Source organism: Populus euphratica, unplaced genomic scaffold (genome assembly GCF_000495115.2).
Source record: "Populus euphratica unplaced genomic scaffold, PopEup_1.0 scaffold771.1, whole genome shotgun sequence".
Taxonomy (NCBI): domain Eukaryota; kingdom Viridiplantae; phylum Streptophyta; class Magnoliopsida; order Malpighiales; family Salicaceae; genus Populus; species Populus euphratica.
Genome location: NW_011500633.1, coordinates 31,254 through 47,060, shown reverse-complemented (window position 1 = coordinate 47,060; position 15,807 = coordinate 31,254). Strand labels below are relative to the sequence as shown.

General features: G+C 30.7%; 2 protein-coding genes and 1 long non-coding RNA gene across 4 annotated transcripts; 2 read left to right on the top strand and 1 right to left on the bottom strand.

Moving 5' to 3' along the window:
* Positions 1 to 4,076: 4,076 nt before the first annotated feature.
* On the top strand, positions 4,077 to 6,165 carry LOC105115792 (solute carrier family 25 member 44-like). Its single transcript, XM_011012812.1, has one exon. The coding sequence runs from the start codon at positions 4,827 to 4,829 to the stop codon at positions 5,895 to 5,897; it is 1,071 nt and encodes a 356-aa protein (XP_011011114.1). The 5' UTR covers positions 4,077 to 4,826; the 3' UTR covers positions 5,898 to 6,165.
* A 2,200-nt stretch (positions 6,166 to 8,365) lies between these two features.
* LOC105115791 (PHD finger protein ALFIN-LIKE 4-like) lies at positions 8,366 to 13,107 on the bottom strand. Of its 2 annotated transcripts, none has more exons than XM_011012811.1 (5): positions 12,685 to 13,107; positions 12,538 to 12,570; positions 10,165 to 10,393; positions 9,212 to 9,344; positions 8,366 to 8,908 (listed from the first exon to the last, which is right to left on the bottom strand). In XM_011012811.1, exons 1-5 carry the CDS (start codon positions 12,779 to 12,781, stop codon positions 8,639 to 8,641), a joined length of 762 nt encoding a protein of 253 aa, XP_011011113.1. In that variant the 5' UTR covers positions 12,782 to 13,107; the 3' UTR covers positions 8,366 to 8,638. The 2 variants fall into 2 exon arrangements, with proteins under 2 accessions (XP_011011113.1, XP_011011112.1); XM_011012810.1 differs by having other exon boundaries at positions 8,366 to 8,911; positions 12,685 to 13,105.
* LOC105115790 (uncharacterized) lies at positions 10,400 to 12,253 on the top strand. The gene is made up of 2 exons (XR_840390.1): positions 10,400 to 10,917; positions 10,987 to 12,253. It is a non-coding gene; the product is annotated as an uncharacterized LOC105115790 (long non-coding RNA).
* Positions 13,108 to 15,807: the final 2,700 nt, after the last annotated feature.

The window sequence follows — 15,807 nt, the reverse complement described above, 5'->3', positions numbered from 1 at the left end:
GACAATTACCTATAACTTTCATGTTTTCAAGTGGCTCCAATTTTGACGTTATCAATGACGTTTTGGGCAGACAAGAGAAGATAAGGATTGTCACCAAGTCAAGAGTTGGTCACCCATTCATTAATTAGTTATAAAAGAAGGCATTTGCTATGCATTGAGACATCCTGGTTTCTAGATCAAGATCATGCTCTTGCTTTCTCTCTTTGTATTGCTTAAGTTTTTCTTTCCTTAATATTAAGTTTATGTCTTTCATTTCCTTTTCTTTACTTAGTTAACTTTTATCTTATTTTGTTTATTTATTTTTCTTTCTTTCATTATGTTTAGTTAAGTTTATTATGTCAAGGTGAAAAGATTGCACTAATGATATAAGAATAAGTATAGTCTAAACTCAACGGGGACATTAATGTTTGATACTAATATGTTTTGTATTTGTTATCTTGTTCACTCTTTAATACTTTGCTTGTTAGATAACTAATATAGATTTATGTTGTATAACACTTGGTACAACAAATGCTTGGCACTTTCATAGTTTATACTGTATGGTATAACCGACACCTGAGCTATGAAAGGAACTTGATTTGTTGTTAACATAAGTTATAATCATGAATGCTTGACGAGATTTACAAGTATTAGCATTAATCGAATAAGATGACTAATGTAATCATGTTAACAATCTATAATCTGATTGGAACCTCCTTTATGTGTGGTTTCCAATTGAATAATAAGAGTTTATATTATACTTGTTTGACATACCATTAGTGGAATCTCTAACCTTGACATTTGTTATTATCATTATTTAATCGTTAGATTACTATTCCTTCTCAAAGTTCTCATCTTCTTCTTCTTCTTCTCCTTCTTTTTCTTTATTATTATTATTATTATTATTATTGTTGTTGTTGTTGTTGTTGTATTGTTATTTATAATTTGTACAATTAACCTTCCTGTGGTTCGACCCCGGTCTTGCCAGGTTATTTATTACTTCGACACTCCTACACTTGGAAGAAGACATTAATCTTTTCGTCGTGTCAAGCTCCTAAGAGAATCATAACATGATTGCATGATGATTTTGCTTTTTTTTTTAAATTGTTTGGTCAAGTTATTTTCTTTAGCACTAAAATAATTGAATTTAGTAAACACAGGCATGTGAGACTTTAAGCTTTATGACCGACACATCTATATTAGTCTTTATTTTCCTTTCATGTTTGATTTTATTTCATTGGTTTTTTTTTTCTCTAGAACGAACTCTATAATCAAGATCATACTTTATACTTTTACATATATACATGACCATGGTCAAGGCATTCTTTATTATATATCTAATATAGCCTAATAACCTACTTTTGGATAAATATTTCCCTCGACACTCCTTTTGAGCTAATGAACTTTTTCTTTTATTATAAACCCGCATTATAAGTTGTAAACCAAATAGTGTCTTACCTAAGCCATAAAACTAATAAAGCATCATATATCATTATGTAAGTATGAGAATACATGAAATAAGTGTGGGGGTGTCTTAAATTTAGAAATGGCTATGTTAGGTGTGGGAAAACAAGCTTTTACTTAAAAAAAAAGAAGAAGCAAGCCACATGATATTATGATGGCAAATTGAGGAATTTTTTCAATCCTTTATATCTTTGATTCCTCCACAAAAATTTCTAGAAAGGGTTTGAAGTTTTAGAAGGGTAAAAAATTGTTCTATAATTTGAACCAAATTTTTGTTATGTTAAACGATCAATTTTCCAATTAAAAAAGGATAATGTAGCTTTAATATTTGCCAAGTTTAAAATGGCTAAAAGGAGTGTTTAATATTCTATGTCTTGTTTTGGGGTTTTTTGTTTCTTTGGTTTTGACAATTTTTAAGCTACCTTACCAAAGATTTTCCACCCTAAACAAAGCCACATTACAACCCTTAGAAAGACCTTATGATTCATGAAATATATGTAATGTAAATAGTGGAGAGTGAGATGATTCACAAGCTTATGGTAGATCATTTTCATTGGAATGAATTTAAGTGAAATACTAACCTTTCAAAAACATGAGAATTAAGTTGTCATTCATATGAGGTCTACTATATGGTTGTTTTATTCTAAAGTAAAAACACTTAATAAAAAAATTTAAATTGATTGGAATGTCATTCATAATATGTTATGATGTTTTGAAAGTTTAATTATTGTTCGTTGATGGCATTATATTTTTTATATTAAAAAAGTAAAATTGAAATTTTACTGTGGATATGCAAAAGCTAAGTGTGGGGGAATTTGATAAGTGCAAAATATACATATGTTTGTATTCCTTTTACATTATGCTTTTTAATGTATTTTGAGCTTATTGGAAGTTATTTTATAAGGTTTGCATGCCTAAGAAACTTTGTGAATTAATTGCTAAAATATAAGAATTTCTGCAATTAATGTTTCGAACCTTGCTTCTTGTGATAATTTTTTATCATGTTATAATTTTAGAATATAAATGTGGACTGCATAAAAGTTAAAGAACACATATTAAACTTTCTAAGAAGGTATTATAGGAAGAAATCCAAGTTTGTTTGGACCACTAATCAGACCTGTAAAATCAAGCCAAAATCTTACTTACAAGATTCTTTGATTTCACACTACACATTCAAACAAGCATATTTTAAGCCTTAAATATCAAAATCATGCAATTCAAAAGTCTAAAATTATCTACACATCTAGAAATACAATTTTTATGAAGGATATCAAGTCAGATAAAAAAATTTTGAAGGCAACAATCCATACATAAGCTGAAAGATAATATTGGTCTTCAAATCTGATGAGAAAATTAATGGGGTCGAGTATCCCATTATGACTGAGAGTTTGACATAAAAACATGGGGCCTTAGAATTCAAGAAAGGTGTAAATAAAACCTCTAATATTTCATGAATAAAAGAATACAGCTAGAATAACTGGATATTGAAAGAAACCAAGTTAAAAATAAAGTATAAGTTGCCATAGAGTCTAACTATAATAGAGTTGTAATAACAGCAGAATCAGTTTTCAACATAAATTATGAGGGATTTAATTAACCTAATTACCAAATAAAAAAATAGGAATTAACATAAGGACTTTTAATCAAGAGAAGAATTATAATGAAAGACTATAACTGAGAGAGGGAATAGAGGAAGCAAATCGTAGCATCATTCTTTTCTCTTTGTTTTTGTTAATTTTTCAAGAGCTATGAACTAAACTTTGGCTTTCAGTTCAAGATAAATATACATAATCTCCATTATTAAGTTGTGAAAAATAACGTTATTATTATAATTCTTTCATATTCAAGTACTTATCTATTTTTATTTTAGAATTATATTATTGATTTCTATTTATACTTATTGAATTGTTTTGATATGGTATATATGTGCTTTCTAGTTTTTTATAATCTGTAATTATTATCAAGAACTAGAATAAGAAGTAAAGAAGTTAACTTGATTGTTGTAATTATCACTTTAATTTATTAGAGATGAATAAGCTAAGTTAAATTGCTCAAACTTTGAACAATTACTTAAAATAAATTTTATAGACTTTGCTTCTAATACTACCATCAAGTGCATTAAAATTATTTTTTAATATTGAATTTGCTTGATTGTAAGAAATTGATCAAAAAGCTTTATATAATTAATTTACTTATAATCTCTTCGACTCCCCTTATTTTAGAGGACATCAAATTTATTTGTTTAAATTGAAAGGATGTTTATTTCACATCGATGATTAATAAATTTATTGAAATAAATGTTTAGACCTTTGAATTGAGTTAATGACATATCAATTTATTATTTTTATTTTTAGAATTGTATTTCTTTAATTTTTTATTCAAATCTCCATTTTTTTATTTTAGTATATTATAGAAAGATTAAATTAAAAAAATTAAAATTCAATCTAACTATTACAATCATATTATAAACTTTTAATATATTATAGGAAGATTAAATAAAAAATTAAAATTCTAATCTAATTTTTACAATCATACTGTAAATTTATTTTTATTTATTATAATTAGAAATTATAAAGTATAGCTCAAAGAGTTAAGGCATTCATTGAATGATGTAGGAGCCCAGCCCAGGCCTCAAGATCTGATGAGCAGGAGGAAAACACAAGGTAACAAAGGGCCTCCCCTCGCTCTTCCTGTGTCCTAACCCTAAACAAATTAACAGACATGTGTCCATTTTCCTCGATCCTCTCTAAAATCTATTATCTTGTCTTTCCTCTTCCGTTAAATTAACAGTAGCACACACTCGCTATCTCTGCTTCATCCACTTTTTGTGATATGCCTGCACTTTCACTTCGTTATTATTGAAGTATTTTATTCTAAGTTTTTTTTTTTTATTCCCCCAGCGGTAAAGAATAGCAACAACCTTAGGACTTCTTTCAGGTAAGATTCTGATTTCACCACTGTCTATCTGTTCTTAGTTATCCCTTTTATGGTGATCCACTGGTCTGAAATTTGTTGGCATAGGAGAAAGAAAAGCCCAACACCTCCAACCTTTAACTTTTTATTTCAGCTAACTCCTGCATATCTTCCTAGTATTTTATTTTCATTTTGTTCAAGAATCAGTCTTTCTCCTTTTTGTGCTTTAGATTTGGATTTTTTATTTTTCAATATACATAATTGTATAGCCAATTAGTAGTTGGAATAGTGAAGATTAAGACTTTTTGGATCTGGTTTCAGTTCATTTCTGTTGGGTTTTAATCAGCTTAAGTGTATCGCTGGTTGAGCTGAGCGAAAAGGAGAGTGAGCTTGTTTTTGGTTTCAAAGACTTTTTATCTAGTTGAGCTAAAAGGGCTTGTGGGTGATTTAGTGTTTTAAAAGTGGCTAAGATGAGTTTGAGTGCTGCCGAGGATAATTCGGCATCAGAGATTCATCTACCAGCTGATATAGATTGGCATATGCTTGACAAGTCGAAGTTTTTCTTTCTTGGGGCAGCATTATTTTCAGGTGTATCAGCTGCTCTCTACCCTGTTGTTGTTTTAAAGACTAGGCAACAGGTTTTGCCCACGCAAATCTCGTCCCTCAAATTGTCATTGTCAATTATGAGTCATGAAGGTGTGAGAGGATTCTATAGGGGTTTTGGTACTTCTTTGATGGGTACAATCCCAGCTCGTGCACTTTACATGACGGCGCTTGAGGTTACTAAGAGTAATGTTGGGACTGCAACTGTTAGGTTAGGGTTTTCAGATACTACAGCAACAGCTATTGCTAATGCTGCTGCTGGGTTGAGTTCTGCCATGGCTGCGCAGGAAGGTTGGACCCCAATTGATGTTGTGAGCCAAAGACTCATGGTACAAGATTGTAATGGTAGCAGCATCAAGAGTAGCAAGAATATGATCCCCAGTTCAAGTTCGTGTAGGTATATGAATGGTATTGATGCATTTAGGAAGATTTTGAATGCGGATGGTCCAAGAGGGTTGTATAGAGGATTTGGGATATCAATATTGACTTACGCACCATCTAATGCAGTTTGGTGGGCATCTTACTCTGTGGCTCATAGGCTTGTGTGGGGTGGTATTGGTTGCTATGCCAGCAAGAAAGATGAGAATGCTGTAAATGGTGGCGGGGGTTGTGGTTATAGGCCGGGTTCAAAGGAAATGGTGGCAGTACAAGGTGTATGTGCAGCCATGGCTAGTGGAGTTTCGGCTATTATTACCATGCCACTTGACACAATTAAGACACGCTTGCAGGTTTTGGATGGAGAGGAAAATGGAAGAACAAGGCCATTGACAGTTATGCAAACAGTTAGGAACTTGGTGAAGGAAGGTGGTTTTGTAGCTTGTTATAGAGGATTGGGACCAAGGTGGGTTTCAATGTCAATGTCTGCAACAACCATGATCACAACATACGAGTTTTTGAAACGTTTATCTACCAAGAACAGAGATAGCTTGACCTCATGACTCGAGAGCAATGGAAGAGGAGAGACTTTTTCCACTTGAAATCGTTAAAAATTTTGTTATTTCTGTGCCGTGTCTCTTTATCAGCCTGCTCCCCAAGATGGCCTATCAATGTAAATTTTTGCTTTCCAGCTTCCCCGTTATTTTTAATGGAAATCAATGTAAACTTTAGTATAGTAATAACAAGGCCTTCCTATCTGTGCGTCTATGTCCTGAATTCATTTGAGATGGCACTTGTTCGTGTCCAAATCATACAGCATCTGTCTCTTTAGTTCTGAAGTCTCGGTTATGGAAATGTCTCATAAAGAAACTGCTAGCGTGCTTTCTGTTAGGTGAATATAAACAACATCTTAGCTGATGATGACACTAACCAATCATTCATGTCCATATATGCATGCAGAGGGAGAGACAATGACATCCTCCATTTTCTTGATTAACCAGAATAAATTATGAACTTCACAGTTACCTTAGCAAAACAAAAGAAAGGACAAGGAAGAAAAGTAAAATGGCAAGACCTCAATGAGGGTGTTGATGTGACAAAGTCTGCCAGATGTTGGTGGCTCTAACCCATGAGCACTCGAAGGGACGAGGATTACCGGTTGCAGGTGAGGACATGAGGTCATGAATGTGCCTGACACGAGTCTCGTTACGCAACATCAATTGCTTCTGCTAAAAAGAAGCTAATTCTGTATGGCACCTAGCTTTGTCCTCTCGTTCCTCGAAAGGAATTTGACAGTGTGTATTCTTTTATTATTATCTTTTATCATACGAATCAAAGCCCAGCAAATGTCTCATAATATTATTGTTAAACGAAATAACTCCCTAGTCGGCTACTCGGACAGGCGTTCACGGGTAAATGACAAGAAGAGAAGGCGAGTTACGTATGTAGCATGCGTTTAAGGATATTTCAGGTTTTTGAAAGATTTTGTGTTGTTTAAAGTGTTTTTTATTTATAAATATATTAAAATATTTTTTTATGTTTTAAAAATTATTTTTGATATTAATACATTAAAAAAAATCTAAAAATACTAAAAAATATTAATTTTAAATAAAAAATAAATTTTAATTTTTTTAAAAAACACTAGTTAAATTGTATTTTCAGATGAGCTTTATATCTAATATTTTTTGCTAAAAACTTTGGCAAAATAGCACAGGTAATATCTATTTTAATAAAGACATAATTAGAAATAGTAAATTTGACTAGAAATATCAAATCACAGCCTAACTTAACTTTAACTCCAAACTAATCTCAAATACAAGACAAATCCTCAATACTAACATTAATTACTAACCCTGAAAAAAAATACTAATTAATAACCATAAAAACAAACAATAACTAAATATAATTCAGGGTGAGGATACAAAAAAAAAAACAAGAATTTAAGAAAAAACTAAAAAACTTTTTTAGAAAATTAAAAAAATCTCTTTCAATTCAGTTTTAATTTTTAATTTGAGAAACCTGATTAAATCAAACTAGAAGAGTCCAACCAAGACCTACTTAAATAATAATAAAAAAAGGTATAAAAGCTAAATTCACTTCTAACCTAAAAGCAGAATTTTAGATTTTTTATTTTTATTTTTTGATCCTCTTTCCTAGTGAAAAACAAAATCTTGTTTTTTAATGCTCTTCCTTTCTTAAAAGTTCAATACGTGATGCCATGTTGCCCACTCTCCCTCCCTCTCACTTCCATTACTTTCTTGGAAATCATTCTTTCTATACAATCCTTTCTCAAGTTTAAGCTAAAGATAGAAGAAACCATGGTTGAGAAGCTCCAACAAATAAAGATGGTCTCCTCCTACTTCTATTATTTCACTGAGGACTTTTTATTTTTTTCTACCTTTGATCTTGCTTCTCATCAATACCCACTTGAAAGCCTTTTTTCTTTTTTGAGCCTTACAGGTTAGAACCAATTAATATAATGTATGTCTAATTAAAATGTTTGAATAACAATAAAGCTTGTACGACCAAAAAATAAAAATTTGTACGTGCATACAAGTCAAAATGCATTTTAGACGATCAATTCTAAGGTTTATGTTTATGTATAAATGCTTATTCTCTACATTTTGGATAGTGCAAAACCAGCTCGAATAACTCAAGCACATATCGCCTTCAACCCTAGATTTGCACTCGCAACGTAGGTATGTTAGGAAGAGAGGCTAGGGTTAATGTTGTATGGTACAGTATATATATTCCATTTAAACTAGTAGAATCGGTCTTAAAATCATATGAATTTATGATTAAGACTCGCAACCCTCTTTAAGAAAATAATTAGAAACATCATGTCGCAGATGGATATGGCAACACAAAATAAGCTACTCATGCAAATGACAGACGCTGGCGCTTCGGGCCTTCGGCAAGTAGTGTCAGATGAAAGGAACAATCCAAGTTTCAAGCATGTTTGTATTTTTTCGAGTTTCAAGCACTCGTGAAAAGGAAAAACTAAATTTGAAAGGTGAGATGGGACAGGGTAAACAGTCTTCAGAGAACTGGACAGATTGCATATAAACATCATGTCACAGAAATAAAACAAGCACTTATCCCAATCATGGGAAAATGGTTCCCAGGCTGAAAGTATACAAATATCCTAATTTGTGATCAGATAAACAGCACATTTTGCAACCTACACATAGCATCCGAATACTTTTTCCTAGATCAAAGACACATGACTACGAACAAACCTGACCTTCTAAACAGTTAGCAGTCCCACATACCATATTACACAGAGCAAGCTACCCGGTTATCATCAAGGCCGTGCTCTCTTATTGCTGCAAGATGGGCATTTGTACTGCTTAATATGCTCAGCCCTAGCTGGGGTGATCTTAACACATTTTCCATGGAACCACTTCTCGCAGATGTCACAGCAAATCCAGAACTCATCAGAGGCATAGTTTTCTCCACAAGCACCGCATAGAGTCTCTCCATGATCTTCTTCATCTTCTTCATCCAAGCCCTCGTCATCTTCATCTTTTGCTTGCATTGCCTTTGAATATTTGCCCTGGGATTCAGAGCCTCGCTGCTGCCCATCAAAACAAGATGAAGTGCCAATATTATTGTTCTGAAGCCTAAAAAATAGAAACCAGTAAAAGAGAATTCCCCTTTCATGTCTTATTTCTTATAGTGGAATGTTAAACATGGTAGTTCAATATTGTCATACCAGTAATAAGACTGCTGCTACATCAATTAAACAAGCCTAGGGCATATTTAAGGAGCAAATAATGAAAATTTGGCATCAAATCATGCAAGGCAGATAACTATGGTTTCTTATTATCACAGATATAGTGGATCAAATTAAGTTGAAGTCTCAAATCCCTGATACCTTTGAGTTTGATTTAGTTCTATTACTGCTGTGATTCGAAACCGATGACTTCTCTTTTACTTGTTTCTTGGCTGTTCCGGTCACCACCTCAAATATTGTTGGAAGATCATTTATCATGCTGAAAAGGCGTTTTCTGCATCATAGACCAAAAGCATAATATTGAAGAAAAAAAAACCAAAAAAGCTTAAATCAAAGAATTCTATTCACAAAGCTACCAACAGAATATAGTTTGAGACATTGTTAGGAAACTTCAGAGAACACCAACAGAAGCAAGACTTGAACTTGCTTCTTGGAGCCAAGAGTAGTATATAAAGCTACCACCTTCATTAACCTTCAACCTAGACAACATTAAGTGTAGAATTTTTAAAACTTAACTTTCATTCAAGTGATACAAAATAAAATAAGTTGCATCGCTTAAAAGCAGTAAATACACAAATATCTTAGCCATATCATAAATGGAGGATGAGTTTCAACCAAATCACATGTGGCTGCTTGTTAACGTACGGCTCCTACGGAATTTAATGAAATATTTGCTCAGAAGATTTAATTTCCCATATTCATACAATTTGCTACAAACCCGATTCTACACCAAAAAAGACATTGCTAAGAAATCAGGCCAGAATAGCAGCTCTTTTGAAGGAAGATGCTCCTGCTTCAGTGACAAGATCATGATTAGACTCTTGCGGAGGAGTGGAGGAAGGTTCAAACAACAGATCGGAAACTCTACTCGCAAGATAAAGGCCTTAGCTATGACAATTCAAGAGAGTATACCAGATTGGAAGCTTTTTACTTATTTGAAGGGATGGGAAATATCTTCAAGCTAAATGATAAATCAACTTTTAAGCACAGGGTGAATCCAGCTTGGGACTGGTCATCACTAAAAGTGAGATTCTAAGCTACACACAAAGAAGCTACACTACAATTGTACCAAAAGTTGTTCAAGGGTAATATACCTATCAGCTTTGTCAAATCCAAACCTAGACCCAAAATAGAAGGACACAGAAAGCAACCATGCATCACTGTGAACAGCAACCAGAGACAACCAGTCCTTTTCTTGCATCCCATCTCTGGCAAAGTTGATGCCTAAAGCAGGTTCTGGAAGCTCTGGCGGCACCTCTTCAGCAGGTAAATTGACCTCCCACTGCTCACTAGGAAATCCATAAAGGCAAAGATTCTCCTTCTCTGAAATCAAGAAGTTCACATAAATCTTATCAAAGCTAAAAGCAGTGCTTCCAAATGTCATGTAAAAACAATCAAGTATTTTTTTTATATAAAAAAATTGTTTTAACCAAAACAAATGGGCTTGATAACCTATAAAAGATGAACATGTTTAAAACAATAAAGACAGTCTTTTTTTATGATGGATAGAAAAAAGAACAAAGTTAAATGCATGTAAAAGGGCCAACCAATGATTAAACACAAATAACAAAGAAAGAAAGCAGAATAAAAAGTGAAGTTATACGTGGACACTAAAACAAAAGATTCCAATCAAAGCAATCAATTCATCTGCCCACCAAAGCATAGACGAAGGAAAACCATCAAATATTATTTTCATCTGTCAGCAATTCCATGCATATAAACAGACATTCTATTTATGTCCACCCAATTATATGTTGACATTTGAAGCTTCAAGTGCGGTAAAAAAAGCTGTGCTTATTTATTCACCACTGTATTCATGTATATATCCACATTAAATAAATGCACAGGTGACCATTATAACTCAATCTAGAATTTGCGATCATCCACTAAATTTAACAACATTTGATAATGCACAGGTGACCATTATAATGCTCAATCTAGAATTTGCAATCATCCACTAAATTTAACAACATTTGATATAGTCTCTTCCTAGCAATTAAGCCTAATCAGCAGATGGAATTCTTAGACAGAAGCGGTAAGTTGGCAAGATTGTCTTATGTTTGGTTTTACTTAATGATACCAGAAGCTGTCAGGCCAACATTTGTGCAGCTTATCCAGAAAGCATCTCTTTCCATCACCCATTTGCTTGGAAAATGTGACTGCATCTAAGTGTAAATGTTAACCACCTTCTCATTAAAGAGACTTAAATGACTACAAAAGATGAGTTGCTCCACACAAATTGGTGCCACAACTCTAGCTTACAATTATGATACATTTTTTATACACTCGTTTTGCATTAACTTCTATTTTTCCCATTAGTGGTTGTTTTGATATGTAAAATCAATGATACTTCACTGTGATAGTGTACGCCCATTAAAGTTCAGGAACACAAATATTTTTGACCTAATTTAAAACCTAAGCGACACGTTTATCTGTTTACCTCACTCAGATCATGCCCTTTATGGAATGTGATGATAGTGATTCATTAAATCCAAAATAATTAAAGAGGTTCCCAAAAACCGGTGATATTCCCAATGTCTTTCTTATTTTAATAAAACCATTTGAACTTCCTAGTGATAAACAAAATTAAAACCTCAAAAAACTGTCAACAGAATAACAAATCAACAATCATAGCAAATATGTGTACCGTTTACAGCTAGGTGCAAGTATGCATTTCGATGTCAACTTTCATTTCCACTAAAAGTGTCAAAATGCATATGCAAACATAAAGTTTATGCACGAATACAAGTGTCCGTCATTACTAACAGACACAATGCATACACCAAACATGATCAACAAAGCTACCTTTTATGTGCTTCCTTTACTCAAGATATTAGCGAAATATATTTTATGACATTTACAAGAAATACACTTCAACAAAAAATATTTATAGGATAGTTAAATCAATGCAGTTCAAAATGCAGAAACATTTTAGCCAAAATAATTTAAAGGCAAAAATAACAGGAAAAATTCAGTTAAAAAATAAATACATGACGTCCAATTACTCAAAAAACTTGAGTTAAGGAAACATTTCGCATTAAATTCTCAAAGTTGAAACAAAGTAAAGCAACAAAATGGAGTCGATATATAGAGAAATTTTTTACAGGATAATAAATCAATGCAGTTCAGAAGGGGAACAAAAACTTAAAATAATTTTAAACGCAAAAATAACATGCAAAACTTCAAAAAAAAAATGAAGTCCCATTAATTATCAAAAAACAATCAGTTAAGGGAATGTGTTCATTTAAGAAAAAAAATAACAACTTCAACATTTACTTTAACTGAGTAAAATTACTACGTAAGCCACTGTAAAAAAAATCCAGAAATGAGCACATCCAAAACCCTACTTCTGTTTTTTTCCCCCGCAAATTTCTCAGAAAGCAAACAAAATAGAACATGAGAAAATAAACAAAACAATTCTCCATAATCTTTTATTAAAAAATAAAATTAAATAAAAAAACACTAACCAGGATCACACTGCTGGTAAAACTCTTCAACATCTGCAACAAACCATAAAAATGAAACCAAATTAAATAATTCTCCAAGAAATTTCATATCTGATTTTTTTTATATGAAAAACAGCTCAGAAAAGTAAAAGAAACAAAAAGAAGTACCAGTAGTAAGAGCTTTAATCATGCCAGCTCTTCGACCTTTGAAATCCCTGAAAACTTCCTCTACCGTGCGAGGATTATACGATGCTCCGCCGTCCATCGATACTAAAATACTCCTGCCTACTCAAGAAGACAAGTTTCGTGTTTTTCTTAAGAGAAAGAAAGTTGGAATTTTTAGAGAGAGCGAGGCAGAGACAAATGGAGATCGAGTGAAGAAACAGATGGAGTAGGGGGAGAGAGGTTTTTAGTATAAATGAGGGAAAGTTAGAGAAAAATATTTGACCTCTTTCTCTGTCTCTCTCGCAGCACGGACTGAGAGAGAGGGGGGGCAGTGAAGAATTGGATTTGAATCGGGAATGAAATGGATCAATTAATTGGATTTTATAAAAGGGTGAAGAGTCCGTCAGTAGAACCCGAGAGGGGTGTACATGTCTCTCTCTAAACTCTAAAGAGGACCCCACCTGGGAGCTTTTTAGTTTTTACTAGTTAGTTCACCGTATTAAAAAACTTTTTAATAGAAAACATACATGTAACACTGTACACATTTTTTTTATAAAAAAATTCTTAACTGTTAACTTAAAATTTAAAGTTTTTATTTAATAAAAATAAATTGAGGAATATATATGTTAATAAATATTATTAATAATAACTAAAAATTAAGTTATCAAATTAGTTTTATGGTATTTTATTTTTATTAAAAAAAAAATAATTAAAGTTTTATTAAAATAAAATAATTTATTAGTAAAATTCATCCTAACATAAAAGTATTAATAATATAAGATAATACATTACCTATCTATTATATTTCATGAAATTTTTTGATAGTATTAGAATATTCATACCAACCTAGTGAGTTAACATGGACACTCCCGAACTAGTTATATGCTTAACCCGAGTTTTAAATTAAATAAAATAAAAATAGATTTGATGTGATTTAATTTAATGCGGTAAATTTAAATAAAATCTTATCAAAATTCAATTTTATTTAAAAAATATTTTTCATTTAATTATATATGTATATATGATATTTTAAATTAATTTAAATTAACTCACAAGTCAGGTTATGAACTCAATTAAGTTTAATGACTTTAAATCTTATAATTACTTTTTATTTAATAATATGATAATAAAAATAAATATACGAAGGAAAACTATTAAATAAAATTTTAAAAAATAATATTATTAGGGGTAGTATAAAAATATTATTTTGATAATATTATAAAAATATATATATTATAATTTTATTTAAAAACAAAATAAAAATTAAATGATACTTATAAAATAACATCCAAAATAATTAATCCTGTAATTTATAGGCTTGCTAGCTAGCTAACTAGAGAGATCGACTATCAAAACCTAGCTAAAAAAACACATAACATGGGCATAGTTTTATTATTTTTTATTTTATCATTTTTTTCATGGTCAAAGCTACATTGATTTTGTATTTAGTATAGGAGGTTTTTTGGTATTAGATCAAGACCAGTATACTTGCTAGAGGCAATTATTTTTAAATTTAATTTTTATAAAAAAATAATTAAATTAAAATTAAAAAAAAGGTTCAAATCTGCAGATTTCGGCTCAATTTAATTTGATTTTTATGAAAAAATCAGTTCAAATCGTTTGGCTCGGTTTTGACTTGGTTTTTTCAATTTAGCTTGGTTTTTTGGTTTTGACTTGATTTTCTCAATTTGGCTTGGTTTTTCCTGGTTTGGCTCTATTTTTTTTGGTTTGAGTTTGATTTGGTTCGGATTTTTTGTTTTTATGCTTATAAAACTGAAACCGAATCGAACTGATTAATTTTTTCAAAATTTTAATTAGTTTTTTTTACGGTTTAGATTTTTTAGTTTTTTTTCTTACCCTTGATTCTTGCATGCATGCCATCGTGAGAAATTTTTTATAATTTATTTTTTATTTAATTATATAATAATAATAATAATTAAATATTTGTAAGAATAAAATGGAAACAAATATTGAAAAAAAATATTTTTCATCAAAACTATCTTTTTAAATTTATTTATCTTTTTATTTTTACAATAGAATATATTTTTTATTAGTAGTACAATTCATTGAATAAAAAGTAACAACAATTAAAAAAAAAAGCATACACCAAAAACTATAATGATTTGAACTAAAAATAATATATATATTTTTAATGAAAAGCCAATTTTTTTATACATGCATTTGTTTTTATTTCAACAACAACATGTTTTTTATGAGAAGTTTTATTTTTAAGGAAAAAAATATTATGTTGAGAAAGAAAGTTTTAAATAGAAAATAAAAAAATCATGAATTAATTATTATAACAATCTAAAAACAATAAACTTGGGAATATTATATAAAAAATAACAATATATATATTATTCTCAATTAATATTAATGAGAAAATTATTTTAAATATTATGTGTATTAGGTCAAGACATAATTATTCATAAAGCAATTGATAATATCATCATAAAAAGAAATAATCATCTTAAAAACAATACATACTTGGAAAATTGTTGAAATATTATTTTAATAAATTGATTAAAATATATATTTTTTTCAAAAATTAGAAAAAAAACAATGAAGGAATATCTAAGAAAAAGGTCAAGTGCACCTGACCTAAGAAAAAAAATCAGGCATATGTCAGTCTGAAAGACTAAGTGATTAGTACTTAAAAGTGCATTATTAATGACGTTTTGGGTAGACAAGAGAAGATAAGGGTTGTCACCAACTCAAGAGTTGGTCACCCACTCATCAATTAGTTATCAAATCAATAGTTTCTAATTTTGGCCTATAAAAGAAGGCATTTGCCATGCATTTAGGCATCTTGGTCTCTAGATTAAGATCATACTTTTACTTTCTCTCTTTGTATTTGTTGTAATGCTTAAGTTTTGCTTTCATTAATACTAAGTTTATGCCTTTCATTTTATTTCCTTTCCTTTACTTAATTAACTTTTATCTTATTTATGTTCTTTTTTTTTTCTTTCATTATGTTTAGCTAATTTTATCATGTCAAGATAAAAAGGTTACAGTAATAGTGTAAAAATAAGTATAGTGTAAACTTAATATAGACTTTAATGTTTGATACTAACATGTTTTGTATTTATTATCTTGTTCACTCTTTAATATTTTACTTGTTAAATG